Genomic DNA, 25,371 nt, shown 5'->3' on the forward strand with positions numbered 1-25,371 from the left:
CAGAAGCTGCGCGACGGGCGGCACCGTCGGGGTCCTGTGCTTCAGCCTGTGCTTAGCATGCACAAGGCTCCAGCTTCAGAAAAGACCGGGGGAGAGAGAGACCTGCCCCCAGTGTGGAGGACAGAGCGGACAGCGGTCTGGCCAGGGGCAAGGAGGGCCGCAGGGCTGCGCAGGCCGGATGGCGGGCGCATGGCAGGCGGGTGAGGAAAGGCCTCTGGTGCTACCCCTGCTCCACACGCACACACCGGGGCTGGAGCAGTCAGAGGAGGGGCGACTGGAGCCAGGACTGCCAGACGCAAGGCAGCGCCTGGGAACGGTTAGATTCTAGAATGAGCATTTGACCGCCTTCCCATCTCCACAGTAGCCCATGCCCAGCTGACAGCTGAGCTCACTGAAACATACAGAAAAACTTGAAATGAGCCAGAAAACCAACGTAGTTAAATAAGAGGGTAGCTTTCACGGGGCTTTGAACAATTGTTCATTTCGAGTAGCAAAGGTAAGTAACAGAAACAAACCTCATTTTTCTTGACTCCGCATTGCTCATCTGGCAATTTAAAAAAAAAATCTGCTGGTTATAAGGTTTCTTCCCAGCTCTGCAGGTCTGGTATCATAAAAAATGTCATAAAGCGGGGCTGGGAAGGTGGCTCAGTGGTAGAGCGGGAAGGTGGCTCAGTGGTAGAGCGCTTGCCTTGCATGCCTGAGGCCCTGGGTTCGATTCCTCAGCACCACATAAGCAGGGGAAAAAAAAGCCGGAAGTGGCACTGTGGCTCAAGTGGTAGAGCGCTAGCCTTGAGCTGAAGAGCTGAGGGACAGCGCCCAGGCCCAGAGTTCAAGCCCCACGACCGGACCCCAAAAAAACCCCAAAACCAAAAAATGTCATAAAGCTTAGTTTCTCTGTCTTTGGGAGGGCAAAGGGCGAACAGAGGCAGCAGAGGTGCTCACTAGACACCGGGTGAAAAATGAACTGTACAGCTTGCAGGTGGGGAGGCCAGGGAAAAACTGCGGGAGAGCGCGGCAAGGGTGGTACTGTTCAAAGAGAAATGTCCTCATTATCTGAGCCGGGACCGCACAGTGCACAGCCCCACGGGCAGGACAGTGGGAATGAGGAAGCCTCCTTGCGAGCTGAGGGGCAGTCACTAACCACAGCAAGCGAGCAAGCGAGACGGGCCTGCGCCCCGGCCCTGCACGCACAGGCCCGCCCGGGCCCTGCACAGCCTCTGCCGGCCCCTGCGCACTCAGTCGGAGCGTGCCTCCCTGAGCTTGGGAGCCCATGCGCTCAGGGTTCTTCTGGGAGAAGCTTTCTGTCTCACCGGTTTTCATCTGGTTGTCCTCTGCCTTGAGATGTGCCTGGCGTGGGAAGTTTCTAGAACAGGAAGAGTCTCCTTGCTGGAGCACCTAGCGCTCAGACACTGAAACCCAGAGCAGAGCCTGTTTGGACCTTGCCAAGGTCTCTGTTCCCCTCCTTTCTCATAGCTGAGGTGATTGGGAATGCCCCGTGTGTGAGGGGGGGTGCTGGTGGTGCTCTGAACTGACTGACGGGGCGTCCGCAGTGCGGGGAAGCTGCCCCGGCTGGGGCTGGGAACAGGAGACCCCATCAGTCATGAGGTCTAGTCTCCACTTCCAGGGCTCATTCATACCCAAGAGGTGCATCCAGCTTGAAAGTTGGTTGGTGGCTATTTTACAGGACTGTCAACCATCAGCCAGCCGCAGCTTTCAGACCAGTCTGCGGCGTGCACCGCCCTGGCTGCGGGAGCCTGCGGTGGCTGTGATTAGACTGTTTGCACTCAGTGTTAGAAGGTACCTGTGCTCAGGTTACTAGACGGCTGTGGCTCTACATGGAGCAGGCCTGGGGTCGAACCCATCCTGCCACTAGCCAGCTGTGAGGCCTCCAGCCCCCCACTCTTCTCCTCTCAGCCTCGCTTCTTTGTCTGTGAAATGGATTCACTGGCCCCTTGATGGGCTTCTGGGGGGATTGAGGAGAACGTGTCTATGAGAGCGGCGGTGCAGTGCCTGCTGGGCGGGGATGAAGTCCTGTTTCCAGGCACAGCCTTGGGTGCTTCTAATGCAGTCCACCCCAAGCCGGTCCCGGAGACCCCCTGGTGTGGTACTGGGTTTGTAAATGTTGGCTGGTTTTCTTTTCTGTCTCCCTGTTTGTGGGGACAGTTCTCTGAAAATGAGACTCACCGAGGATCTGAAAATCTGCCCGAATTTTCTCTGAAAACTCTCAGCCAGAGGTGGTCCCTCCTCTCAGTGCCCACCCCGGGTGAACTCCGTCCTCCGAGCCTGTCTCTGGGCCTGGAGTGAGGAGGAGGACACAGGAGGCCTACTTCTAGCATTGTCCTGTGCAGCCCTGTGCTCCGGTAGGCAGAGGAGCAGCACAGGAAGTGGGGTTCAGAGGCCCCAGAAGGGGGGTCTGCACCAGCTCCTTACATAGGGAGCCCTGCATGTCCTTCTGCCACTGGGGGGCCAGCTGGGCTTCCGCAGGAACCTGGTGTGTGCACTGCCCGATTTCCCTCCACCCTCGAGCGGAAGTGCCCTGCTGATACTGGCACAGAGCCACACAGGCTCTGCAAACAAAAGTTTACTTTGTGACGTCAGAGTGCTTGTGTCCCACGTGATCTCCGCTTGCAGCCAGAACACAGCTTGATCCGCCCAGCTAACGTGGAAAAGCCAGAACAGGGAGAAGCCAAGCCAGGGCAGGGCAAAGGGACTGGAGGGCGGCTGGGAAGGCTGGCGAGCCTCATGCTTCCTGCCGTCCTGACGGCGCTGAGCCGCCCGCAGCCCCCAGCCGCAGCACGCTGCTGCCCGCCCCGGTGTGGGAAACTGTGATCGAAAGCTGACTGGAAAGAACTGCTTGTATCATTCCAAGTGGGGAGCCCCAGGCCAAAACAGACAAGACCGGTTTTAAAAGTCTCAGTTCAAAGCAGCTTGAGACTTTGTTTTTCTCTTCACTGTTCTCTCCCTCAGAGGGGACCCCCCCCAGTCCCTCCCTTTCCGACTGCCCCATCCTCAACTGAGTCAGGGTCCAGCCGAGGTTCGTTGGGAGCCCAGGAAGTGAGGCCTGGCCTTCCGGCCGCCAGCAGCCAGCGAGCGCATTCAGCTGCGCCCCCTCCAAAACCACAGCATGTTAGAGAAAGCCAGGAGTGCCGTGCAGGGTGATGGCAGCCACTCCATGTTCCTCAGGGAGGCAGAAGACTCCGAGGAACGAGGGGACAGGCTGTTTGGGATGCACATAATGAGCACCAGGGTTAGACATCCGCCTTTGTCCTGGCTCCTGAGAGATCATTAGAAACAGGGCCTATCATCCGAGAGCAAAGGTTTAAACCAGCGCCACGGACAAGCCTCACACCTCTGCATTTTCCCTAGCTTCTTCAGATTTTGGTCTGAAATTTAAGGACACTTGTTTCTCTATGCAGATCTCCTATTATCTGTGTCCTGAAAAGTAGACACAAGGCCCCCTTCCTCCTCAGTAGCCTGAGTGACCAACTCAGCCAAATGGCATTCACTGTAATTCCTTTCTGTGGACTCTCTGAATTCTTGTTTGCTTATTATAGGTCTGTGTCAGTGGCCTATTCCCTGTTGGCTCAGTTTTGGTAGATCAAAAACATCTAGAAATGTGCCCATTTTTTCCCTAGATTTTCCAGTTTATTTGAATATAGTTGTTCAAATATTTCTTTGTGATCATCTGGATTTCATTGGTATTTGTTGTGAGGTCCCTTTTTATATCTCTCATTTTATAAATTTGGGTCTTCCCTCCTACTTTTGGGTTAGATCTTCTAGGGGTTTATCGGTCATACTTATTTTTTCAGAAAAACAGCTTTTTGTTTCATTGATTTTGGTGTGTAGTTTTTTGTTTACTGTCAATTTTATTAACTTCTCTCACTTGTAGCAATTCTTTCTAATTTTTGAGTTGTCCTGTTCTTATTTTTCTAGGAGCTTCAGATGCATCATTGGGGCTGTTTGTGATCTGTCTGTGGTTTTGATGTAGGCACTCAGAGCTGCAGGTTCCACTCAGTACTGCTTTTGAGGTATCCCCAAGCTTCTGGTCACATATGCTTTCATTTTCACTAGATTCTAGGAACTTTCTTAGTTCTCCCCTTAATGCTTCAGTGACCACATTCAACAATGTGCTAGTCAGTCTCCATGTGTTTAACTATTTTCTGTAAGTTCAATGTTGGATTCTAGTTTAATTCCATTATGGTTTGAAAAAGCACAGGAAATTATTTAAGTTTCATTTGTATTTGCCAAGACTTCCTTTATGTCCTAAAATGCAATTTCATTTGGAAAAAGTTCCATAGGATGCTGAGAAGAAATGTGATTTATGCAGCTGCTGGGTGAAATACTATCTAGATATCTGACAAGTTCATTTGGCTTAGAGTATCATTTAATTCTGCAATTTCTTTTTTTTGGAGGGGGGTTGGGGGGGCAGTCAGTCATGGGGCTTGAACTCCCAGCCTGGGTGTTATCTCTGATCTCCTTTTGCTAGCTCTCTACCACTTTAAGCCACTTCTGGTTTTCTGGTGCTTAATTGGAGACAGAAGTCTCACAGACTTTTCTACCCGAGTTGGCATTGAACTATGATCCTCAGTTCTCAGCCTCCTGAGTAGCTAGGATTACAGATGTGAATCACCAGTGTCCAGCTTAATTCTGAGATTTCTTTGTTGACTTTTTTTTTTTTTTATAATTTAGATGGTCCATCCATCAGTAAGGGTGAGACACTGAAGCCTTGCAGATTACAGTGACAGGGTCTGTCTGTAGTCTTAAGTCCAGGAATATCTGTTTACTGAACTTGGGTACACCAATATTGGTTTGTGTATGTTTATAATTTTAACTTCCTCTGGATGGACTTTTCCTTTTATTTATATGAAGTAATCTTCTTTGTCATTTTTGACTAATTTTAGTTTTGAATCTATTTTGTCACATATAACAACTGCCTGTTTTTTTGGGGGGGCCCACTTACTTGGAAAATTGTTTTCCATCCTTTACCCTATATTTATGTTCCTCGTGAGATGTGTTTCTTATAGACAACAAGGGGCTGGGCCTTTGCTTTTGTTTGTTTTTTGTTTTTGTTTTGGTTGGTTGTGGGGCTTGAACTCTGGGCCTGGGCGCTGTCCCTCAGCTCTTCAGCTCAAGGCAAGCACTATACCACTTGAGCCACAGCGCCACTTCCGGTTTTCTAGTGGTTTATTGGAGATAAGAGTCTCCCGGACTTTCCTGCCTGGGTTGTCTTTGAACCGTGATCCTCAGATCTCAGCCTCCTAAATAGCTAGGATTACAGGCGTGAGCCACCGGCACCCAGCTTTGAGCCTTTGCTTTGTTGTTGTTGTTGTTGTTTTTATTGTGAAAATACTGTACAGAGGGGTTACAATTACATGGGCAAGTTAATGAGTACATTTCTTATCAAGCATTATAGCCTCCTCCTTTGTTTCCCCTTCCCATCCCTTCCCATCCTCCCCCTGCCCCCCCCAATCCTCCCTGCTCCCCCCCCCAACCAAAGTTGTAAAGTTCGTTTTCGACATAACGACTTGTACATCTCATTGTTGCAATGGGTCCACCTGTATCCCTATTTAAACGATTTGTTTTTCCCCTTCCCCTCCACAAATTATACCGACATCAAATACAGTGAAAGCAGGGGTTATACTGTGGGGGAGGGACATACAAAGCAACAAAAAAAAAATCTTATAAATGTGTTAGAAACAATCGCATGAAAGAAAAAAAATTGAATACATATCTTAGGGTTCATTTCCCTAACACAGCCTTTGCTTTTTTAATTCAACTTGCCATTCTGTGTTTTCTGAGTGGGGAGTTGAGATTATTATTCCATGTTTTGTTTTTTTTTTTTATAAAACCCTCCCCTATTATTCAATGTTAATACTGAAAAAGTATGACTACTCGCTGTCTCTATGGTTGTTATGAATTTTATTTCTTTTCTGTTTCTCCATTGCTATCGTATTTCATCTAGTAGAATGTCCCTATTTTCATTTGTAGGATTTCAAACATTTTCTGCAGTGCTGGTTTTATGGTCATGAATTTCTTTAGCTTTGGCTTATCATGAGAGCTTTTCATTTCTCCCTCAAGTATAAAGGATATCTTTGCAGGACACACTGATCTGGCAGTTATTATCTTTCAAGTCTTTTATTAGGTCCTTCAATACCTTCCTTGCATTTACAGTTTGTGTTACTCTAATGGGATTGCCACTTCTCCTTTGCAACTTTCATAATTTTTTTTGTTTTGTTTAGTGTTGTAACCATAATATGTCTAGTTCTGTGGGCCTCCTTCACCTTGATGATCCTTTTTTTGTCAAGATTAGGGAGATTTTTTTTTTTTTTTTGTCAGTCGTGACACTTGAACTCTGGGCCTGGGCACTGTCCCTCAGCTCTTCAGCTCAAGGCGAGCACTCTACCACTTGAGCTACAGCGCCACTTCCGGTTTTCTGGTGGTTTCTTGGAGATAGGAGTCTCACGGTCTCTCCTGCCGGGGCTGGCTTTGAACCGTGATCCTCAGATCTCAGCCTCCTGAGTAGCTAGGATTACAGGCGTGAGCCACCAGCGCCCGGCTAAGATTAGGGAGATTTTGTTGTTATTTTATTTATTTTTGTTTGTTTTTTGGGTCCGGTCCTGGGGCCTGAACTCTGGGCCTGGGCGCTGACCCTCAGCTCTTCAGCTCAAGGCTAGCGCTCTACTACTTGAGCCACAGTGCCACTTCCGGCTTTTTTTCTTTTTGGTTATGTGGTGCTGAGGAATTGAACCCAGGGCCTCATGCATGCAAGACAAGCGCTCTACCACTGAGCCACCTTCCCAGCCCTGTTACTATTTTATTGAATGTTATCTATGCTTTCTGTATCTCTTCTCCTTTTTCTATACCCACAATTCTTAAGTTTGGTCTTTTGATGTTGTCTTAGAAGTCTTGCACATTCCATCCTTATTTTTTTAGATTTTTCGATGTCTTCAATTGGTCTGATCCCTTTATTGTATCTTCGGTCTCTGATACTGCATTTCCAGCTTGTTCTATTCTGATGGCTAGACCCGTGATCCTCAGATCTCAGCCTCATAAGTAGCTAGGGTTACAGGCATGAGCCACAGGACCCAGCTAGGCTTTTGAGTTTTTGTTTATTTGTTTTTATCAGTCATAGGGCTTGAACTCTGGGCTTGGGCACTATCCCTCAGCTCTTCAGCTCAAGGCTAGCGCTCTACCACTTAAGCCACAGCGCCACTTCCGGTTTTCCGGTTTATTGGAGATAAGAGTCTCACAGAGTTTCCTGCCCCGGCTGGCTTTGATCCATGATCCTCAGATCTCAGCCTCGGTAGCTAGGATTACAGGCGTGAACCACCGGCACCCAGCTATAATTGAGTTTTTATGCAACTATTCAGTTCTTTGTTCTAAGAATTTAATTTTTTTCAAGATTTTTATATTCCTCTGTCATATTCTGCATTTAAAAAATTTTTTATTTAGCTGTTTGCTTGAATTCTCTTTGATCTCATTGTTTGTATCTTTGAATTCCTCCATCTGATTATCTGTCTTCTCTACATTTTATGGCTCATTCTTGTCACTTTTTTTAGTTCATTGTTTGAAATTTCTTTCTATGATCACTTAAATAATTTATTGTGAACCTTGTCAGCTTTTGAAGGAGCTATGCTTCCATGTTTATATTGTAGATTTAGTTAATGTTGGGTAATTGGCAGGTTTCGGTGTATTTTCCTGTTACCAGATCGGAGAAGTGTGGCTCAGTAGTCTAACATTCAGTTTCAATGCACAAGGCACTGTGCTAGACCTCTTCTCCATTTAGGGTGAGGAGTCTTAGATACACAGGCTAGGGTAGTGCATGAACAAAAACCTTGTGTTTCTAGCAATCCCTAATGAAAACCTATCTTTAGATGAATATTGAAGCAAAGAGTTTCTTTATTATCTGAAAGTGGAATCCAGCTTCCCTTCCCCGTGCTGGAGTGCGCGGCCAGGCTTGGAACTTCTCGCTGTTCTGGTTGTTGTTGCTTTCAATTGTTACTATAGACTGGATGTACAGAAGGGGGTGGTGGTTACATAAGTCAGGTAACAAGTACATTTCTTTTTGGACCGTGTCACTCCTTTTCTGTTGGTTTGATTTCTCTGTGTTGTTTTCTCTCTTCCTGCCCTCTGCTTCTTGGTTCTTGGTTCTCTCCCTTTCTTTGTCTCTTCAGAAACTAATCACTTCTGTGTTATCAAAATGTTCTTGAGCATGAAGTGAACCTGATAGATTCTTCTAATCTGATCTCTTTCCATCCCCTCTTTTTTTTTTTTTCTTTTATGGTGCTGGGGATTGACCTCAGGGCCTTGCACATGCTACATGAGTGTTCCCCAGCGAAGAGCTTATTTTACAATATGAAGACATGCTCACAGACAACAGAAAATCATGTTAAACATCTGCTTTTGTCACAAAAAGGGAAGTCATTGAAAATCAGGAATGAGAGATACATTGTGCCTGGCCTTGTTGGTCTGATATTTCAGGGACTGTCACGGGTTGCTTCCGGGAGGGAGACTCATGAATACTCACAGGTGCTGCCTTGCCACCGTCAGCGCAGCCTGGCACTGCCCCCTCAAGCCTCACAGTCTTTAAAATTAGGGGCCCTTTATTTCCCTTCACTTGTAGTCTCACCTGGAGGTCACGTCCTGAGTCTCAGCCATGGTGAGCTGGCTGGCAGAAGCGCCCCCATTCCATTTCGGTGGCAGAGCAGAAGGAGCGCAGGAACTTGAGTTTGGCCCAGGGAGGCTGAGGTGGCTCTCAACCCATCAGTCACTTTCAGCCACTGTGTCACCTTCACCATGTCTGTCCCAGGTGTACCACCCTTTTCCACACGAAGAGCCCAGAAACCTCTCTCTTCTTCTGCTCTTTGCACTGGAAAGCCTGTGTGCGCTGAGGTGGATGTCTTTCCTGGAAGCAGGGGCCCGCAGCTCTCACACACAGAGGCCGGGACCGTGGTGGAGGGTGGTGGGAGCGGGGCGGCCGGCACAGATGTGTTAAGATCCACCTGCCTCCACAGACATGACTAAGCCAGCTGTCTGCTTGGAGCAGCTCCGGCATCTGTCGGAGCAGGGCTCAGCGGGAGCAAGGCCCTGCATGCAGCAGCACGCTCCGGGTCCTGGCAGAGGAGCCCCGCCTGCCCTGCGCATCCACAGTCCTCCTGCCGCCGAACATGTGGCCAGGCCCTGTTCCATGGGAAGCTTCTGGAAGTTCCACCTTCGCATTCAAAGAGCCCTAATGAGCTACATCGGGGGGCAGAAATAACTTCCAGGACCCTTTTGTTTTTCATGAAAGACAGATGCTCCACGGAGAAACCCAGTTTCTTCCCGGCCTGTGCCCTGGCCTGACCTCAGGTGCAATGTGCCCTGTTTCTGAGTGTTTTGCTTCCCCCGCATCGGGGGCTCCCGCTGAGCCCGGCGCTTCCTTTGTACCTTCTTCTTAGTGATGTGTAATTCTTTGTGTTGGTGTTGCTGTCACAAGGCTGCCCTGACAAAAACAAAAAGAAGAGAAGTAAGGCTTCCCCCTCTCCCCCGCCATGCGCTTGAGGGTCTCCGTCCACCAGACGAGGTCGACGGGCTCCGTGCCACCAGGTCGTAGGGAAGCCCTTGTGGACCCCACCCAGCCTGTGGGTTGTGAGCTGAGATCCAAGCCCAGTTGTCCTGTCCACGAGCCTGGGAGGCGGGGCAAAGCCCCTTCCTCAGAGATCCCACCAGTCCTGTGGACCAGCCCAGAGCCTGCTGGCACCCAGGGGCATCCACAGGCTCACGGGCGCGTCGTGTAGCCTACAGGAAACTGTCCTGACAGCACGGGAAGCTCACCATGAGCATCCTATCCTAATTACTGTGAGTACACAGACGACTGAACGTTCACTCCGCTAACCATCCTAAACCCTTGCCTGCTGTCGTTTCGTGCTGCCTTCTCCAGAACTATCCCTGAGACTAAGGGATGGCAGCAGGCCCGTCCCCACCGCCCTGCCGCCTCCTCAGGCACTGGGAGGGAAACAGGCAGCACAGCACCCAGCGGCCTCTCCTGCCCTCTGAGTGTTTGTGTTTCCGAAGGTGAGAAGAAAACGTACACAGTGTGGTTCAGTGCCGAGCAGGCTTGCTCTTTTAGCTGCTTGTTAAACAAGCATTTATGGAGCGTGATTTATTGACTTACGCATGACTTGGGAGTTTCCAAGCATACGCTGGAGCTGGGTTCCGGGTTCCGTGTGATGCAGCAGCGCGGTCACCAATGGCAGGAGGTAAAGCAGTGTGCAGAGAGGTTGGGGGAGGGCAGCACCAGCTCCGTGTCCAAGGGAGGTGCCACGAGGCAGGCCAATCAGCCACACGGTGGAGGCAGCATCACACCATCCACCGGGTCAAAAGACAAGCCCGGAGCGCGTGTGTAGCCTGTCTGAGGCAGCCAGTCGCTGGTGAATGAGCCGTTTCATGAAAGGGGGTCCTTGCACCACGGGGGAGGCCTGAACGTGCTCCTGTCCTGAGGCCCCCCCCCAGGGCTGGCCAAAGCGCTGGCTCTGGGCACATGGTGCAGTTGTTTGGGTGCTAACCTGCAGGGCCTCACCGAGGGGCCAGGCACACGGGTAGGCCCCAGCCTGACAGGGATGGGCAGAGCTTGGTGGGCAGCCTCCAGGCAGAGCAGGGGATGGGGGGTGCGGTGGGCAGCATCTTCATCCTGGTGCTGCTCTGAAAGCCGTCTGAGCCTTGGGGGGCCTGTTTGGCACGAGCTTTCTTGGGGTGGCAAAGCTGCTTGACCCTAACCCCCATCCCTGGCTGCAGTTCACCACCACTGTGAGTGTTCGTTTAAACTCAGCAAGACCTGGGCCAACAAACTGAGATGAGGGAAATGAGCCGAGTAGTTATTTATATCGTAAACCTCTTCGGGAGTGGATGGCTGCCAGTCCAGCTCTCGCTGACTTGGGAAGAAGGATCCAGTAACTTTGAAGAGGAGCCCCATGTGTGAGCTTGTTTTCAGTTTCTCTCCTGTCTGGGTTTGATGTTGCTCAGAATGAGGGCTTCACGTACCTGCCTCTCAGGGCGGGCTGGCATGATGGAGAAAGCCCCGTGCTGCACGGCCGCCTGCCCAGACACATGAAAGCCAAGGCCCCTTTCTGCAGACGCCTGAAGACTGTCATTAGGGCTGCTCTCGAGAAGCTGGAATACATGGAGCTGATTCTTTAAAGATGTTATTTCTTGAAGCCACAGTTGCTCTTCCTTTGTTCCTCCCCAAAACATAGCCTCTGAGCTCCGGGCTGCTGTGCATCAGCTCAACAAAGAGAAGGAAGAAAAAGAAAGAAACTGCAAGCGGAGAGGCAGTCTGGTGAAAAAGATTGGTTAAGGGAAAGAACTATCCTTACTTTCTTAAGCTCCTAAAACATTGCACGCTTTCAAGTTACGCCAATTTAAAAACAAAACTCGGAGCTCATCCTGAGCCCTGGCTTCCCACCTCAGTTAAGTTGCAGGGCTGAAGGGAGGAGGGCAGGGTGTGCGGCCCGTGCCTGCCCAGCGGAGCCTGCCCGTGCTGCGTCTGCCATGGAGAAGCCGCAGGCAGGCCCGTTCCCCCCGCCAGGCCTTCGTCCTGGTCACCCACAGCGGAGGATGCCCACTCTGAATAAGACAAGCCCCGGAGACTTAACACTGCGCTAGCCGCATGGACGCCGGGATGGCCACGGACGCCCGTCCCAGCAAAGCGCTATCATTGGGCATTGGCACGAGACAGCCAAGGTAAAGCAAGATGCCGTCCGCATGGCCTCCGAACACGGTTGCCCTGGGATCCAAGACCACGCACCACGCCTCACCTCCGCTCACAGCAGCCCTCTGTTTCCCCGGGGACAGGGCCGCGCCACACAGCCACACAGCTTGGAAGGCAGCAGGGCACTTACTGAGTGACCACACTGTCCAGCCAGCGGCTGCGTGCCCACCCCCGACACTGCTGCGTGGTCCGTGGGAGCAAGAGGCGCACAGAGCCTCTGCAGCCAGGCGTGCCCACCGGGCAGCTGCTCCCTGCTTGCTGGGCCGGCTCACCACCTGACAGCCCGGCAATCGCCTTTCTCCTGTGCTCAGCCCACACTCCCCGCGCCCCCTCCAGCCTCCCTGCTGCGTCCACCGTCATCCCACACACCCCGAGCGGGGTCCCTGGACGTCAGGGTGCCACCTCCACTGGGACACTCTGGTCTCCAGGCACAGAGCCCGGCCTCTGCCCCTCTAGCTCAGCCCCCTCCTGTACGTACCCATGGACATTTTATCTGGCTGTCCCAGGAAACCCGTTCCTTCCATCTGGGTGAGAGACTTCCAGGGGGAAAGGCCATCCACCATTGTTCATCGTTTTCTCCCCCGGCCACTTGAGCCGTGTGTAGGCCACGGGGAGGGCAGGGCTTGTTTCTGTGTGGAGCATTGGCTCCTCCCACAGCAGGTGGAGATGGATGTGACCGTGGGGAGCAGCCCGGCCAGGTTCTCAGGGCTCCGGTGAGGAGAGGGAGGCCCTCCCCGTCTGAGCCTGTGAGCAGCCCCTGTGGTGGGGTCGGACATCGGGAGAAGCGCCGTGTGCTGTGGCCCATGGAGAGCGCTGTTCTCAACTCCTGACTCTCCAGGAACCTTCCAGGGCTCGTGAGAGCTACGGTGCCCGGGACTCTTGCTCGTTTCTGCCCTGCTGCCACAGTTAGCCATTTCAGTCCTTTTTTTTTTCTTTTCTTTTCTTTTTGGTCAGTCGTGGGGCCTGAACTCTGGGCCTGGGCGCTGCCCCTCAGCTCTTCAGCTCAAGGCTAGCGCTCTACCACTTGAGCCACAGCCCCACTTCCAGCTTTTTTTTTTTTTTCTGCTTATGTGGTGCTGAGGAATGGAACCCAGGGCCTCATGCATGCAAGGCAAGCACTCTTCCACCGAGCCACCTTCCCAGCCCCACCTTCCCAGCCCCGTGTCCTTTTCTTTAAAAATTCCCACAGAGCCCAGAAAAAGCGAGCCCCAAAGCCCATTGTCCTCCGCAGGGAAACACCAGTTCTGTGTGGCAGAGGGACACGCACCCTGCCAGGCGGCCCTCGGGGAGCAGGACCGCAGGGAGCGGTGATGGGCGACGTCCTAGCGGGCTTAGAAGAGCTGTGAATAACCGCTGGCAGTGAGCACAGCCCCGGCGGTCACATCGCTTCGCTGCCAACCCGGTGCCCGCTCTGGCGGCTGCTCCCTGACCCCTGTGCTTTGTGCTGGGCGGAGCCTGGGGCTCAGGCAGGCCGGGCTGCCCTGGAGTGGCAAAGCTCCCCTCTTGCTGTGTGCGAGGCCCAGCTCGCCACACCTGCGGGTGTCCGCATTCGTGGGGCCCCCGCCGTGTCTCTGAACAGGACAGAGCAGGGCAGGGCTGGGCCCCAGCACAGTAACAGCGGGGAGAGCGCGGGCGACAGCGGGAGATCCCGTCCCTGTCCCGAGCTGAAGTTCTCCGGCACGCCTGGCCTCTGCCTGTCCGGCTTGAGGCCTCTACTGCCCCCTCCGGCACACGCCCCCCTGCCCCGCCCGCAGCGCAGCGTCGGACCTGCCCTGCCTGTCTCCAGCGCCCCTCTCCTCCACCTGCTTTCCCTCCGGGTCACCAGCCCGGGGACCCCCCCCCCCCAGCCACTGTCCCCCGCTCTCACCTCTCAGAAGGAGCTGGGTCTCTGCGGCCCGCCCCGCCTGCCTGCCCAGGCCGCAGGCGCCGCCGGCCGGGCGGGACGGGGTCGGGGTCTGGAGGCCCGTGTTCACGGAGCCGTCCGCAGGCGCCAGCGCTCGGCCTCCTGGCCTGCGTCGGCTGCGTGTCCGCTGCTGCCGCGCGCTGTGGAGCCGCGCTGGGTGCGTTCCACAGTGGCACTTGGCGTGAATCTGAAGCCGTGGCTGAGTGCGTGGGCTGAGTACTTTCTAGAGAAGGCAGGTGGATTTGGTCGGGCTCGTGGTGTGGAGGCTGGGAAGTCCAAGCGCCCAGCGCTGGCGCCCGGTGGGCCCAGGGAGGGCTCGCGCGCTGCCGCCGCGTGGCCAGGGGCCGCCGCGTGGCCAGGGGCCGCTGCGTCACGGCGCGCGTCACGGCGCGGGGGAGGACATGGCGGGGACCAGCGGGCCACTCTCCTTATAAAGCCGCGCTGCCCTCACGGCGGCCCCACAGCACGGCCTCGTCTGACCCTAACGACCTCCTGAAGCCCCATCGCTAGCCCACACTGGTGCGCATGCGCATGGACAGCACCGGACCACCATCAAACCGAGCTGGGGACCGTGGCATCGCCTGTAATGCCAGCTTCCGAGGAGGCTGAGGCAGGAGGAAGGCTCGACCTTGGGAGTTCCGGGGCAGCCGGCCACGTGGTGCCAGCCTGTGGAGCCTCTGAATGTCAGTCACGCGAAGCCCGTCCTGCCGGGCCTCTGACGCGTGCCTGCCTGCGTGCTTGCGTGCGTGCCTGCCTGCGTGCCTGCGTGCCTGCCTGCCTGCCTGCCTGCCTGCCTGCCTGCCTGCCTGCCTGCGTGCCTGCCTGCCTGCCTGCCTGCCTGCCTGCCTGCGTGCTTGCGTGCCTGCCTGCCTGCGTGCTTGCGTGCGTGCCTGCGTGCCTGCGTGCCTGCCTGCCTGCCTGCCTGCCTGCCTGCCTGCCTGCCTGCCTGCCTGCCTGCCTGCCTGCCTGCCTGCCTGCCTGCGTGCTTGCGTGCCTGCCTGCGTGCTTGCGTGCCTGTCTGCCTGCCTGCCTGCCTGCGTGCTTGCGCGCCTGCCTGCGTGCTTGCGTGCCTGCGTGCGTGCCTGCGTGCTTGCGTGCGTGCCTGCCTGCGTGCCTGCGTGCCTGCGTGCCTGCGTGCTCTGTGCCCGGCTTCCCCGGCTCTTGGGCTCTGCCTTCCGTGTTCTCAGTGTGTCTGAGTAGGTGCAGTTTGCTGTCTTTCCTGCTTTTGGTCTCCCTCCTCTCGTTCCGTTCTCGTCCTCTTGTTTCCCGTGTGAGAGCGCTGGCGTCCACACGCGGGGTGACTGCGGCCCGTCGCCGTCCCGGGGCTCCTGTGCTCAAGTCCCCTTCGCGGTGTCTCTGCCTCGCCGGTTCTTGTTTCGATCGTGCCGGGGTGGAACCCACGGCTGGCGCCGGCGAGGCCAGCGCTGCCCCGAGCTGCACCCGGCCCGCTCGCCTCACGTCTGCGGAAGTTGGGGTCAGGGTCTGTGTGGTGACCATCGCGGGGACAGGAAGCTGCTCACGTGTGACGGTCCTGTCATTCGCGGGGACCCCGGGGCGCCTGCGTCGCCTTCTCCGGAGGGGCGTCCCCATGTGCTGCGGTCCGGTGCTCCCCCCCCCCCACCAGGCTGCAGCAGGCTGCCTGCCGCTGCCCTTGCAGGTGGAGAACAAAGGCGTCTACCCCAAGTCAGGACCTGGCCCGGCCGTGCGGCTCTAACCGCTGCAGTTGAAGTGCGGGCCAAACGTCTGGCTCATATCGTTGGTGCCACAGCAATGGCCGTGTTCTCCACCTCATGGAAACCGCGTGTCCGAAGCGCTGGCGCTGGCGAGCAGGCCGGGCATGCGCTTTCTCGCACACACCCCCTGCCTTCGAGTCGTCCCCGGGGTAAATCCACACCATCCCCAGCTCCACGGGAGGCTGGCGCTGCCCGTGCAGCGTCCTGTGGTTCCTGACATTCATCGCCACACGTTAGAGAGTCAGGGATAAGGAAGGCTCGAGCCTCAGTCCCACCGCCGCACGCGGCCTTGTGCCCACCTCGGTGCAGCCAGGCCCTGGAGGTGGCCGTGTTGTAGTGATGCCTCCTGGAGGCTTCCAGACACCTCGGTCCCTGAGGCCTGTTTTCAGATGCAGAGCCTGCTGGGTGGGACCCCAGGGCCTCCTGTCTGGAAACTTCAGTGGGGATTCCCAGGGGCGAGGCCAGCCTTCCCCTACGAAGCCGCTGCTGCCCTGACTGCAGCCAGTGTGTCCCCCAGGTCCCTGGACACCAACACCCCACTCCCCGCCATGCCAGTAGCGCTGCAGACCCTCCAGAGGCCAACCAGAGCCGGGCAAACCTTGTTTTCTGTTTTTGAAATGTGTTCCCTACCACCTCAGACCTGCTTGTCAGCAGGTGTAAGGCCTCTGGCACTCCAGCCTGTGCCAGCTGCACAAGCGCAGGCTCCCCGGCCTTCTCCCCTGTGTGTGTGTGGGGGGGGAATGCTGCTCACTCCCTGGGACACAGTAGCACCCCTCTTGCAGGACCACAGGGTCTCCCCACCGGTAGGCTGTCTGGGAGTCCTGTGCCTTTCTGGCTGGAGGTGAGCTGGGCTTCCCCAGCTGCTCAGTCCCTGCTCTCCCCAGCCTCTGTTTCCCTCCTGCACCCTCCTCCAGGACACCCCCAGCCTCCTTCCTGTATCCAGCCTTACCTTGGTTGCTTGGGGTAGCAGATTGGGACTTGTGGCCCAGATCTAGGCACCCAGTGTGCAGGCTGGGTGTCTGCCCTCCTTTGCTTGACCTGTGCCTAGGCCTGGCCCGCCCTCCAGCCTGGCGGCATCAGCACAGAACATCTTCGGGTGGGGTGTGGCGGGGCCGGGCTGGCCGAGTGTACGCTGCCCTGCTCCTCCACTCGTGCCTTCCCTCTCCCCAGTCCCCGCCATGCACCCTAACTCCCCGGCATGCACCCCGGCTCCCCGCCATGCACCCCGGCTCCCCGCCATGCACCCTAACTCCCCGCAATGCACCCAGCTCCCTGCCATGCACCCAGCTCCCCGGCATGCACCCCGGCTCCCCGCCGTGCACCCCGGCTCCCCGCCATGCACCCAGCTCCCCGCCATGCACCCAGCCCCCCACCATGCACCCAGTCCCGCCATGCACCCAGCTCCCCGCCATGCACCCCAGCTCCCCGCCATGCACCCCAGCTCCCCGCCATGCACCCAGTCCCGCCATGCACCCCAGCTCCCCGCCATGCACCCAGTCCCGCCATGCACCCAGTCCCACCATGCACCCAGCTCCCCGCCATGCACCCAGCTCCCCGCCATGCACCCCAGCTCCCCGCCATGCACCCCAGCTCCCTGCCATGCACCCAGCTCCCCGCCATGCACCCCAGCTCCCCGCCATGCACCCAGTCCCGCCATGCACCCAGTCCCGCCATGCACCCCAGCTCCCCGCCATGCACCCAGCCCTCCGCCATGCACCCAGTCCCACCATGCACCCAGTCCTGCCAAGGCGTGTCTCCCCTCCCTTTCCTCTCCTCGGCCTTGGCTGGCACAGCTTGCTGTCACATGCCTCCCACCGTGCCCGATGGCCTGGCTGGCTGTGGCTGGTCACTGTGGCACTCCAACGGCGGAGGCCAGGACTCTGCACACACCTCCTCACCTAGCACCCTGTGGCTAGGGAGACACTCCACAGAACCCTCTGGAGCTGGAGGCTGCCCCTGAAGTCCATGCCTGCCAAGTTGGCCTTGTGGACAGGATACCCCAAAGGAGAGAGGTGGTCTTTACTCCTCCAGGCTGGTAGGGAGGCAAGCAGCCATCCTTTAAAAGGTGCCAGGTGGGCGTCCATGGCTCACGCCTGCGATCCTAGCCGCTCAGGAGGCAGAGATTGGGAAGATCATGGTTTGAGGCCAGCCAGGGCAAAATAAAGTTGGTGAGACCCCATTGCGAATGACAGCACAGTGCTAGGAGTGCCCTAGCACCCCAAGATTCTGTGTGTTGCGCCGACAAGAGGCCAAGAGCTCAGACCGGCCCCTGCCTGAGGCCTTGCCCGGGCTACCCATTGGGTCCCACGATTGTGGAGAGCTCCCACGTCCCACGCCCATGCCAGGCTGAGCCACGGCAGAGGGGTCTGCTGCCTGCCTGCCTGCCCTCCCACTGTCCTCATGGGCCTGGGGCACCAAGTACCCTCTTTGACTTTCATGTCCATGCCACAAATCCTTTCCGTCCTCCACGGAACCGTTCAGAAACAGCTGCATCAGGAGCTGAGCTGGGGGTGTGAGGGGGGGTGTCAGTAGGATGCCCAAGGGGAAGGCAGGGCAACGCTGTTGGGGGGACAGGAGGAGCAGAGCTGCAGGGAGAGGAAAAAGTCCGGGGCAAAGTCAAGGAAGCTGCCATCTGGGCTGAGTCCTCGGTGCCCAGGGAGCAGTGTAGAGGTCGGGAACAGCCAGGGCTCCCCATGCCTGGGGAGTCAGAGGTGGCAGTGTCTGGCAGATTCTGGTCAGGGCCAGCTGTGGGTGGAAAGCTTGAAGTCAGCAGGGCCAGGGCACAGAGAGCCAGCGCCCCCCACACACACACACACAGGGAGCTCAGGCTCAGCCTCCCTGTGCCACAGGAAACTGCAGGCGCAGGGCTAGAATCTGGGGTGCTGTGTGGGCACGGGTGGAACCTGCGTGGTTCTATGGGGACATGGTGTGGGCGGAATCCGCGTGGTTCTGTGGGGACGTGGTGTGGGTGGAATCCGTGTGGTTCTATGGGGACATGGTGTGGGTGGAATCTGTGGTTCTATGGGGATGTGGTGTGGGTGGAATCTGTGGTTCTATGGGGACATGGTGTGGGCGGAATCCGCGTGGTTCTGTGGGGACGTGGTGTGGGTGGAATCTGTGGTTCTATGGGGATGTGGTGTGGGCGGAATCCGCGTGGTTCTGTGGGGATGTGGTGTGGGCGGAATCTGTGGTTCTATGGGGACATGGTGTGGGTGGAATCCGCGTGGTTCTGTGGGGACGTGGTGTGGGTGGAATCTGTGGTTCTATGGGGACGTGGGCGTGGGTGGAATCCGCGTGGTTCTGTGGGGACATGGTGTGGGTGGAATCTGTGGTTCTATGGGGATGTGGTGTGGGCGGAATCTATGTGGTTCTGTGGGGACATGGGTGTGGGTGGAATCCGCGTGGTTCTGTGGGGACATGGTGTGGGTGGAATCTGTGGTTCTATGGGGACGTGGTGTAGGTGGAATCTGTGTGGTTCTGTGGGGACATGGGCGTGGGTGGAATCCGCGTGGTTCTGCGTGGATGTGGTGAGCAGCATCTGAGGGTCGAAAGACCCACAGCCCCAGCTTCCCAGCGTGTGTGGGTCAGCATGCACAGCGCTGGGCGCTGGCCTTGCCCCTCAGCTCAACACCCACAAGGGCTTCCTCCCATTCCGCCTGCCTCTCCCCAGCCTGAGGCTAGCAGTGCTCTGAGTGCCGGCTGCCGGACTCCACCCTGAGCACGGGTGCGTGCGCTGGCCTTTCCTGGGCTGGGGGGGGGAGGGGTGGATGCGCACGCACCTCACACCCAGGACTGCGCCACCCCATGAATACTGCAGGAAGGAGTAGACGCCCATGAGGGCCAGGCAGGGGCTGCTGTGCCCGGAGACACACCCCAGGCCTTCATTGCTCCCCCAGATTCTGCAGCGTGCTTGGCCAGGCTTGCCCCTCCCGCGGAGAAGTGCAGCTGGGGCGGCGGGAGCTCAGGTCCCTCCTCCCACGCGCTCCCCACGGCGCGCTATTGGAAATGTTTACACTTACCAAAGGAACACTTTACACACACACACACACACACACACACACACACACACACACACACACACACACACACACACACACACACACACACACACACACACACACACACGCCAAAACATAATTGTGCCATTCACAGGGTAATTACGGTGTTGATAGAACTTTGGTTTGTGGCAGCCCCCAGAAGTGAGGTCCAGAGACAGCCTCGGGTGGTCTGTGCTCAGGGGTGTCTCCGCTGAGATGGCCCACGGCCCACTGGGCGCGGCCCAGCCCCTCCCGCCGCCAGGGCCCTCCCCGGCAACTCAGCAGGGCCGGCGGCCTCGCCCACCACTTTCTGTGCAGGGGCTGTGTCAGAGGGACTGGGCCAGGCCCATGGTGGGGTGACCAAGACCCACGCAGAACGAAGCCACTCAGCAAGGGGCGGGGGCGGGGCCATCTCCGTCTGTGTTGAGTGGTGATCCTGTATGTGCTGTGGAGAGCCAGTGTGGGCCCAGGGGGAGTCCAGACACGGAGCAGGGACTCTAATGGGAGGAACAAGGCTCATGATGATCAAGTAAGGTGGAGAGGCCCCGGCGCGCCCAGTGCCTCCACTCCCATGGGTCTAAATAAGAGTGTGCATCCTGCCCAGCCTCGCTGCAGGACATCTGGGGAGCCTTCCTCCTGTTCACTTGTAAGCCGTGTGTGATGCTTTGAACGTGTGTGTGCACGCATGTGGTCACGTTTTCATTTCTTGCGAGATCACCTAGAGTAGGGAACTGCTGGGGCCAAATGCTGTGAGTGGCCAGGGCATCGTCACAGGTTTCTGACAGGGAGGAAGGTGGGCGCTGGTGTCTCCCCGGGCCTCCGCTTTCCGCCCGCCTGGCTCAGCCCTCCTCTCACACCTGTCCCTGTGATGGGGGAGGGGGGCAGCAGGCAGATGTTTGGTGGAGGGAGAGTTGGCTCATGGTTTGAACCCATGAACGTGTCTGAGAGCCAGTGTGTGCCACAAGCTGCTGACACCTGGCCAGAAGGCTGGGGACAGAAAGCCCAGCAGGCCGCACTGTGCATGCTGGCTTCGGAGCCGCTTTGACAGCCCACCTCGTGCCCACAGGCTGCAGCCCGTGTAGAAATGGCTCTCCGGAAGGCTTTCCTCACCCTTGGCTGTGGAAGCCAAGCTGGCAGCCATGTTTACCCTGGCTGGGCCCCCTGCCGCCCAGGCAGTCCACCATGACACAACTGTTCTTTTTCCGGGCTCTGCTCGGGCTTGGGACAGAGGGCAGGGCTTCAGGAGTGGCCCTGTAGTCAGCCCTGGGGCAAGGGGCCCTGGGACTCTGCAGGGACTGGACTGGGCCCCGCTCCTAGGGGAGTGGGCCGCTCCCTGAGCTTCCGTGGGGGCTGTCAGCCCACATGCAGAGTGAGGGGTGGCGAGGGGTGGGGGCAGGCAGGACAGGTGGGTGGTGATGACGGGAGCAAGCAGGGGTGGCTGTGCGGCCTGAGGTGGGAGGGCTTCACGCTGGCTTCACTCCCGCGGGCCTTGATCTGCAGAGCCAGGGTGAGGGGGCGGGGCCTAGGCCCCCCCCAAGCACACCCGAGGGTGGGGGAAGCCCTGGGCTGAGTGTCTCCCCTTCTCCACACAGATCTGGGACATGAGCGACGACGAGACCGTGTGAGCCGACCACCCGTCCGCAGGGTCCGCGCCACCCCGGCTGCCGGCCGTCGGAGCAGGCCTGTGCCCAAGACTGGGGATGTGGGCCTGCAGCCTCCCTGAGCCGGGGACGGGAGGCCCCCGCTCTGCACCCCCGCTGGGTTTGGGTTCAATAATAACCTTGGCTTTGCCATCTCCATGATCCACGCACAGTGATGGTCTCCCGTGCCCACAGCGGCCAACCTCCCACGCTCCTCCCATCTTGGTCCCCAAGACCAAACAGGGCAGTGAGCAGCCAGCTCCGGCCAGGAGCCACACCCCGCCGTGGGCCCCACCTCACCCTGGGGCACCATGGAGACGGGAGCCCCTAGCTGTCTCTGCAGCGGTGGGCACTGGAGGGACCCCGGCCCGGGGACAGGGGGGCCCCGCCGGGCTAGTCACCGAGGCGGAAGCTGCGCGTTTCCTCCTCTCCCCTTCTCCCTGGCAGGGGAGCAGGGGAGCTGGCATGTCCTGGGAACCCGGGGCCACCCTGCCCAGCAGCACATGTGACCGAGAGGCTCAGCTTCTGTCTCTGGCCCAGATCTAATGCCAAAGTGGAGTGTGGGGCTGACCAGCAGCAGGACTGCCATAGGAGAGACTACAGGAGACACAGAAACAAGCATTCCTAACTCACCAGGGGCCCCGTGCACTGCCCCCCCCCCTCAGGACCCAAGAGCCACAGGCTGTGGTTTAAGAGCACTTTATTATTGTTCTTAAGGCTACTTTTAAGTACAAAAAAAAAAAAAAAAGATGGCCTGCCAAACCTTTTTTTTTCTTCTTCTTCCAGGAAAAACAGGCCACAGAGAATGGTATATTACAGATTTACAGACTCAGAGAGGGTCGGGTGGACAGCCCCCCTCCCCCAAGGCCAGGAGGCTGCTCAGCAGTGCCATGTTTGTTCCCGCCGCCCCCTCTGCCCACACCGCCTATCCCAGATAGGCCAGCGCACACGGGGGCGGCCACCGGCCCCGCCCCCCGCCCCTCCCGCAGGGACAGGAGAGCCGCAGAATGGTTTTCCTGTCGCGATGCCCGTAGCCTGCAGATAACAAACTAGTGGCTATTGACCGGACGCCGCTTTCTCACGGTGACTGTGTTCCCGCACGTTTACAGACGTCTACACACACACAAAAAAAAGATCAACTTTTTTTTCCCCAAGCAACAACAACAAAAAAAAAAGAATGATTATGATAGGAAAGGGAAAAATTAAATAGCTACATATCATTAACAAATTAATTGTTCTTCAAAAAATACCTACAAATTTCTCTGTACATTCTTTACGCACAGCGTAATGATGGTCTTAAAGTTACCTATATAAAAAAGTGTTCAACAGTTTTCTTCCTACAGAAATATAGGGGCCTGAATGCCAAAGTCTGGAAGCCCAGAGTGAGCGTGAAGTGTGGCGGGGGCTGTGGGGGAGGAGGGGGGGAAGGGAGGGGAGAGGAAGGGGGGAGGAGGGGGTGGGAGAAGTGGGGGGGCAGAGGCAGCCTTTCTGCGTTCGAAGGCCTGCCGCCACCCCATGACTACAGGGGCCAGCCCCCAGCCTGCCCTGCCGGTGCCAGTTTCCAAAATTCCACAGCTCCCCTTATCTCCCTCCCCCTGGAAGCTGGCGCCGTGGACTTCCATTTCCAGGAGTCCACAATGCTCTGTGGCCCAGACACCCACGCCGCCCTGGCCGGGCTAGATGTAGCACAGCTGAGCGGCCAGACAGGAGACCCCGCTGCAGGGCAGCCCAGCCTGTCTGCCCCGCCTGCCTCTACTTTCTAGTTAGTCGCTATCAACACAGCCAGGTGAGAGTGAGTGCAGTCATAACTGTATTGTCAGGAATGTATACGTGGCCCCGGCGTATGAATACCTTGGTGCACATCGCCAGCAATCTGCTTGCTTGGCCAGGATTAAAAGGAAGCAGTCCATGCATCCAGGCAAATTGGAGACCAGCTCCCGGGGGTCGGGGGGGGGGGGGGGGGAAGCTGGCAGGAACACAGCCTGGGATGTGGACATCAGCGACGACGGACGGACAGACGTCCACCGACTCCTCCGCGGCGCTCGGTGAGCAGAGTGAACGTCCAATACACAACTGTACCAGCAGTGCGTAGGCAAGGGCGTCCGTACAGCCTAGAAACAGCTCTCTTCCTATGAACACACGAGCGACCTCTGAAGCAGTCCAGCGTCCTCCGGCCTCTGCGCTGGTCTCAGCAGCGGCAGTGTTAGAGCAGGGAGATGCCCGCGGGGGCCGGCCGGGGCTGCAGTCCGGTTGCCAGCACCTGAAATCTAAAATGACCTACGTAAGCTGTACTCGGCTCCCTCCCGAGGCCGCTTCGGCTAACAGAAGCGCGGGAATGGTCCAGGTATCAGTCTTGAGCCCTTGGTTTTCTCAGCAGTTTGCCCTCAGAGGACATGTCTCGCGGACAGCCCCTGTCCCCTCCAATAGTGCAAATCAGACACAACAGCTCTCTTCAAGTATACACACGCACACACGCACGCACACGCATGTACACGCTGGTTGAATGGGACACGCGGGCCCAGGTCTCAAGAAGCAAATGGGAAAAGCAGGAAGATGTGGATGGCCGGGGGCCATGGCTTGTGAGCGGGCGCGCTGCGGACCCGGCCCGGCCACGGGCCTGCGCCGAGGTTTCTTTGGTGAGCGAGGCAGGAAGTGAGGCTGCTACATTGGGCCGGTGTCGCACGCTTTCCTGCCGCCACGCTGGAGGCCCCATGTACAAATACCAAGCGGGTACAAAACAACAGAACCCCCCCCCCCGCCCCTGTCGTTTTTTTGTGTTTGTGTTTTAAGCACGGACTGTTCAAAGCTCAGCAAACCATGCAGGTCCCCGCGTCCCCAGAGGACGTTGCTCAGGAGACGACCGACGGGGAGTGGCCATGGCTGACCATGTGGGCAGAGGGGCTGGCCGGCTGGCCCCTGCGTGAGGCGGATTCGGGGCTGCTGGCCGCGCCGTCCTTGGCGGCTTTGATCTGAAGCCACGTGTCGCCCAGAGCCTTGGCGAAGTGGTCATCCACGGAGCCCGTGATGGACACGGAGTTGGGCGCTGGCTCGGGCTCTTTGTAGTTCTTGCCCAGGCTCCGGCGGAAGTGCTCTTCCACAACAGGGTCGCAGCTGGCAGCGGCTGCAAGGGAGTGATCAGAGGCCGGGTGGGCCGGGGTCACGGGGCGGGCACCTCTCTGAGTCTGAGACCCAGTGCTGTCCCTGCTGCCTGGGGCTGGGCACAGGCCTAGGACCCGCATGTGCCCACCGGCTCCCCTCAGACACACCGGACACAGGCGTGCCGACACCAGGCGGCTTTTAGGGTGAAGGGTGGCCACTCGGGGCTTCAGCTAGGGGCATGGACACTCACCGCTGGGCGGCCTCCGGTAGCTGGCGGGCCCCGGCGTGGCGCAGCCGCTGTGCGCGATCGGGCAGTGAGAGAGGTTGCAGTTGCGGGCACCGGCGGACGCGCAGGTGATCACAGAGGGCCGGTTCTGCGGGGGGGGGGGGGGAAGGGGAGGTTTAGGGAGGGCAGTGAGACCCACCTCCTACTCTGCCCCCCACCCCGCCCCCGGCTGATCTGACAGAGCTGAGCGCTCGTGCGCTGCAGGGGACCTGCAGGCGGCCAGGACTCCAGGGTCAGTGAGGGATGGGGGGGGGGGGAGGGCAGAGGCTCCGCTGTGCGGCACTGGTCCAGCCCCCTGCCCGGGAACGGAGTCACGGAGGACCGGGAAGACCCGCCCCATGTTCTCAGGCTCCCACCCACACCAAAGCCGGCTCTGGCCGGTTCCCGCTGTGGCAGCGCTGGGGGCACGCCGCGCACCCACACACCGCCCCGCCCCGGGCCCCCTGGCTGCCTTCGCACCCAGGCTCAGCACGGTGTGCCGCCCCCCTCCCCCATGACACCTGCCGTCCAAGTTCTGGGAGAGCAGAGCGGCGGCCCCACCCTCGGGGAGGACCCCCGGGGTGCCAGCCCCAGCCCCCGCTCGCCCTTGGCGGTCTGAGCAAAGGCCGGCAGGGCGCCTGGCAGTCTCGGCCCCCAGAGGCCCGGCGCGCCCTGTGCCCACGCGCACTCCAGAAACCGCACTTCGCGAAGAGATGCGTTTCCCGCGCGGGCCAAGGGCGTGAAGGGGTGCGGGGATCCCTGCGCCCTGCGTTGCTTTTTAATTAACAAGCAGCTCGCGGATGTCCGGGGCGCGCGAATCCGCGGTGAGCTCGGCTCAGGCGTGACCGGCGCTGGACACAGGAGACCCGACCGCCGTGTGGTGCGAAAAAGCCAAGCCAGGGACCCGGCGCTGGCGCCTGCTCTGCCGCCTGGGCAGAGGCTGCCAGC

General features: G+C 57.9%; 2 protein-coding genes across 7 annotated transcripts in view; one reads left to right on the forward strand and one right to left on the reverse strand.

The window, feature by feature from the left end:
• Positions 1-21,774, forward strand: part of LOC138824814 (ubiquitin-like modifier-activating enzyme ATG7) — a 172,252-nt gene extending 150,478 nt beyond the window's left edge. For all 4 annotated transcript variants that reach the window (XM_070019133.1, XM_070019135.1, XM_070019136.1 and 1 more), the window contains exon 19: positions 21,012-21,774. In XM_070019133.1, coding sequence (XP_069875234.1) covers positions 21,012-21,044 — 33 coding nt within the window. In that variant the 3' untranslated portion in view covers positions 21,045-21,774. The remainder of the gene's footprint in view (positions 1-21,011) is intronic.
• The window catches only part of LOC138824815 (transcription cofactor vestigial-like protein 4), an 85,569-nt gene continuing 81,940 nt past the window's right edge, over positions 21,743-25,371 (reverse strand). For all 3 annotated transcript variants that reach the window (XM_070019138.1, XM_070019139.1, XM_070019137.1), the window contains 2 exons: positions 24,409-24,532; positions 21,743-24,180 (listed from right to left, as the gene is read on the reverse strand). In XM_070019138.1, the coding sequence (XP_069875239.1) occupies positions 23,909-24,180; positions 24,409-24,532 (396 nt within the window). In that variant the 3' untranslated portion in view covers positions 21,743-23,908. The remainder of the gene's footprint in view (positions 24,181-24,408; positions 24,533-25,371) is intronic.

This window comes from Dipodomys merriami, unplaced genomic scaffold, assembly GCF_024711535.1.
Source record: "Dipodomys merriami isolate MVZ:Mamm:240054 unplaced genomic scaffold, mDipMer1.0.p SCAF_13, whole genome shotgun sequence".
NCBI lineage: Eukaryota > Metazoa > Chordata > Mammalia > Rodentia > Heteromyidae > Dipodomys > Dipodomys merriami.